Source organism: Mizuhopecten yessoensis, unplaced genomic scaffold (assembly GCF_002113885.1).
Source record: "Mizuhopecten yessoensis strain PY_sf001 unplaced genomic scaffold, ASM211388v2 scaffold2193, whole genome shotgun sequence".
In the NCBI taxonomy this organism is placed as follows: domain Eukaryota; kingdom Metazoa; phylum Mollusca; class Bivalvia; order Pectinida; family Pectinidae; genus Mizuhopecten; species Mizuhopecten yessoensis.
Genome location: NW_018404424.1, coordinates 78,995 through 83,744, shown reverse-complemented (window position 1 = coordinate 83,744; position 4,750 = coordinate 78,995). Strand labels below are relative to the sequence as shown.

The 4,750-nt window shown below is 37.7% G+C and overlaps 1 protein-coding gene across 1 annotated transcript in view; it reads left to right on the top strand.

The window, feature by feature from the left end:
* The window catches only part of LOC110445288 (putative beta-hexosaminidase), a 43,227-nt gene that overhangs the window by 13,947 nt on the left and 24,530 nt on the right, over positions 1 to 4,750 (top strand). Inside the window, exons 3-5 of the mRNA XM_021489828.1 lie at positions 784 to 1,223; positions 3,112 to 3,918; positions 4,213 to 4,417. Of these exons, the coding sequence (XP_021345503.1) occupies positions 784 to 1,223; positions 3,112 to 3,918; positions 4,213 to 4,417 (1,452 nt within the window). The remainder of the gene's footprint in view (positions 1 to 783; positions 1,224 to 3,111; positions 3,919 to 4,212; positions 4,418 to 4,750) is intronic.

Sequence of the window (4,750 nt, the reverse complement as noted above, 5' to 3'; positions counted from 1 at the left end):
GTATGCTAGTTCATAATGCCGGAATGTGAATGTATGTTAGGTATGTTAGTTCATAATGCCGGAATATGAATGTATGTTAGGCATGGTAGTTCATAAGGCCAGGATGTGTATATATGTTCGGTATGGTAANATGTCCTACAAGTGTTGATATGTCCTACAAGTGTTGGTATTGTCCTAGAAGTGTTGGTTTTGTCCTACAAGTGTTGATATTGTCCTACAAGTGTTGATATTGTCCTACAAGTNGTTGATATTGTCCTACAAGTGTTTATATTGTCCTACAAGTGTTGTTATTGTCCTGCAAGTGTTGATATTGTCCTACAAATGTTGATATGTCCTACAAGTGTTGATATGTTCCTACAAATGTTGATATTGTCCTACAAGTGTTGATATGTCCTACAAGTGTTGATATTGTCCTACCAGTGTTGATATGTCCTACAAGTGTTGATATGTCCTACAAATGTTGATATGTCCTACAAATGTTGGTATTGTCCTACAAGTGTTGATATTGTCCTACAAGTGTTGATATTGTCCTACAAATGTTGGTATTTTCCTACAAGTGTTGATATGTCCTACAAATGTTGGTATTGTCCTACAAATGTTGGTATTGTCCTACAAGTGTTGGTATGTCCTACAAGTGTTGATATGTCCTACAAGTGTTGATATGTCCTACAAGTGTTGATATTGTCTTAACTGTATGACAAATACTTGTTTATAATACAAAAACATGATTTAAACAAACACACGTTTTGATTGTTTTATTTAATAAGATTTTATTTCAAATAGGTACACTGAATATGAATGAAACTCCAAAACCTCTGTTACATAATGTGATACTGATCCAGTTGAAGGGTGCCCCTCGTATTGAGAATGCTGGCGAGTGGTACAATATTACTATTAGCGCCGATCACTCTTACGTACATATCGTCGGGGCTACAACACATGGTCTACTCAATGGGTTTCAAACCCTTTTAAATCTCATCGAGAAGGAGGAACACCCAACGCTAGGGAAGCAGCTGATGGTTCCTGAAATAAAGATTATCGACTCGCCGCGATTTCAATACCGAGGACTTCAGCTGGATGCTGCATCTAACTTTGTGGACATGAAAACATTACGGAAGCTGCTTCGTATTATGGCACTGCTTAAATTAAATAAACTTCAACTGTTGCTAGCGAATGACTATGCTGTCCGACTTGAAATAACAGCCATGCCCAATTTCCATACGGTATGTATTATCTATTCGAGGGCCGTTCAATATCTTCTGTCACAATACAGTTCCCGTACCAATGATCAATGAAATAGGTCAGCGCATTGGCGCACTGCAAAAGCATAACCATTGCACGTGCAAACTTTCGACATCATCCGACAAGAATTCGACACATTATATAAGGATTGAACGTCTGTCAGATTGAATATTGCTGCTGTGAAAGAAATAATTAAGGACGATGGTCGTTATACGATTTCTGAGATGGCTCATATGGCTTGCATTTTAGAAGGCAGTACACATCACATTCTGACAAAGTGCTGGAAATTCAAGAAGCTTTTTGTTTAATGGATCCCCGTTTTGCTGCCATCTGAACAAAAGTGCAAAAGTTTGAAATTTGCTAAAAATATATTGAAAAAGTACAATAATTACAACTCAAGAAACCTATCTGTGTTACTTACAGGGGGCGAGTCTAGGGTATATTACTTTGAACTCATTAATAACACGCAACGGCTGTCGGGAAACCATGAAAGAGCGCCGAGATTATTGTTTTTTCATTTCTGGTTGGCCTGTGGTTGTGATACTGTGCAAGGAATGGAAAACGATTACTGCCAAGTTTTACAGAGAAATAATAGTGACGCCTGTCAATATATTCTACATCAGAAAGCGTTCAAGTGAAGCTAATTAACGATAATGCTTCATACCAGAAATGCTATGTTGTTTTTAAAGCAATAGAAGGTAGTAAACAAAATGCTCTCTGAGAAACCGCATGCCTCTAGGAGAGCTCGTGGCAGTGCACTACTCCAGTGTCTTGCCGGTATACCAAGGCGAGACTATGGCGCAGCCTTTACGTCATGAATAGCGCGATTGCGTGCATCATACATATGCTTTTTAACACAAATGACAGAATGTATTGACTTGCCCTCGTACATATCCTTTTGTGAAATCATTCAAATTACATTAACATGTAACAGATTTATCGGTTATTGACTTTTATGAAGGTGAAAAATATAAATTCTGATCTGAAAAAAACATGATTGTTTAATGTATTGTAATATTATGTAATTTTACATTCAATTCATTTATCACTTGTGTCGCAATTGAATATAGTCTGTCATATCTAAATCTGTTCTTGGTGGTCTGGAAAAGATTTGCACACTCGTCACACGATATACTCCCTTAAATTGATTTGGGAATTTACAGCAGGCATATTCCAATTTTAGAATGAGGTATGTAACATACGTACAGACATGGATACTAGAAATCACCTTACCTACTTTAAGTAACGGCCTGTAATATTTCTCAATTCTTGGAATGGGTTATATTCCAAATTTCAGTGTAACAGCCTCGTCACACGATATTTCTCCCCAATAACAATTAGGAATTAACAATAGGTACATCATAAACTGATAAATCGACTTAAAATGACTACACCTTGTTCCATCAGTGTTTAAGGAATGCGGACCTTATTACATATTAATTTGGCTTTTACCTGTGTTATAACGCAGCATTATTTACCTATAATACATGCATGTGCAGGTACAGGTGAGTCGTGCATAACTGGTCTCAGACGATAGTGCTTTGTTAATGTGGTAACAATTCAATCACATTTTAATTTTTAGAATACATACAAAAATCAGCATATACTTTTATATGACGATGGGATATATATGTTTAACAAACATCGAGAAAACAATTAGCCTTGTGTTGATCGGCAATTATCTACAACATATATTGCGAACATTTCCTCATGCTATTCCATCATTATTGCTTGTTTTGTTATTATTAATTATAGACAGTGAATTCATCATTTTTTTAAAATAAGTTGACGGCAGCTGTCAATTTGTCTTTGTTTTCTATTCTATTTCTTTCTACTCCAATTACCATTTTTGGCTCATTCTAATTTAAGGTGGGTTCGAGAAGGTGCCACGATTTAACAGAGCAGTCGTGCCTGTTTTCACAGTTAGGATCTGATCCATCAGGCACTGGAACAGGGTCAGGATATTACACAGCCAAGGAGTATCAGCAACTCCTTTCTTTGGCGAAACAACTACACATTGAAATAATTCCTATGTGGAGGTTTGACAGTAATATGCGGGCATCAGAAATAGCCATACGGGCCTATAGTAAAGCAAGCAGAAATCAAACAATGAACTGGAGTCTACCAGAGTTAGATAAGACATCTCTTCTCAAACCAAACCTTTTCAGGATTGGAAATGTTGACCCATGCGCAAAGGAGACAGAGGCGTTTATCAGAACTATAATATCAACCATAAAGTCATATCACTCAGCAGCTAACTACCCCCTAAAGACGTTCGGTGTTGGTGGCGAGGACACAGAGGTCGACACGTGGCTCGAAAAATGTTCTGCCAGAAACAAAACAAACAACTTGAAACATCCATACGTCAGAAGAAAAGTAGAATTTACACAACTGTTATCAACAATTGCAACCGATAACAATATTGCAATCAACGCTTATGATAACTTATTTACAGCATTCCCGACCAGATGTCTCGACCCCAATGATTGTCCTAATTGGTTCGTACCTTTCAACATTACCAAATGGTACCCAAAACCATTCAGATTCACCGTCACCCACAGGGATCCTAGAGTCATGTCCCTGACTAGACTCCAAATGCGTCCTTCTAATGCTACAAACATAACGGCGGTGGACAGAGAGACAAAGTTAAGAACATTTCAGAAAAACGGATACCAGGTAGGCTTCTTACTTCTCTTCAACCTTGTATCGCATTCAGAAGCTAATTATATACAGATACACTAACCTTCTATTTCGTTTGCTTTATCAGTGTGCTTACCTCATGTAATGTATTAAGTTCATCTGAATTAGTATGTGGAAGCATCATAGCGCTACCGTACAACATGTGATGCCTGTTCACCTGTTAACTTGTGTGAACTAAAACAAAAGTTCAATTTACAGTTGACTTGTAATTATCGAATTGATCATTCTACTTAGCATGTTATTATTACCTGTTCTCGATAATTCGTTCAGTCAATCATCTCTATGATGGACGTGCACGACCTTTCAATCAAAGAAGAGCCTGGTCCCGACATTCCGGGGGAGTTGCCTTATGGAACGTCGCCTATTAGACTGCAGGACATCTTTGGTACTTGGCCGGAGGCAATGTGCTGCTCGAGATACGAATGTCACCAACCGTCAGCATGTATAGAGGAACCGCAGGATCAAGGACCATTGGGTATTTTGTTTTCATATAAAATAAGAAATGTACTAAGTAAAAGGCTTTCAATGTTTTAAAATAATTGATCGGCATTTATAAATTGCCATGTCGGTATGAATCGAAATGGTACATTACCCACTGTAGTTTTCACTGGCTTGGTATTTAAGCCACGGAAGTATATTCTGGAATTATAAAAAGAAGGGCATTACATGTTTCCCATTGCGTATGAAAGACACGGTAGTTCAAAATGTCATGGTATGTACAGTATGGTAGTTCAAAATGTCATGGTGTGTACAGTATAGTAGTTCATAATGCCAGGATGTGTATGTATGTTAGGTATGGCAGTTCATC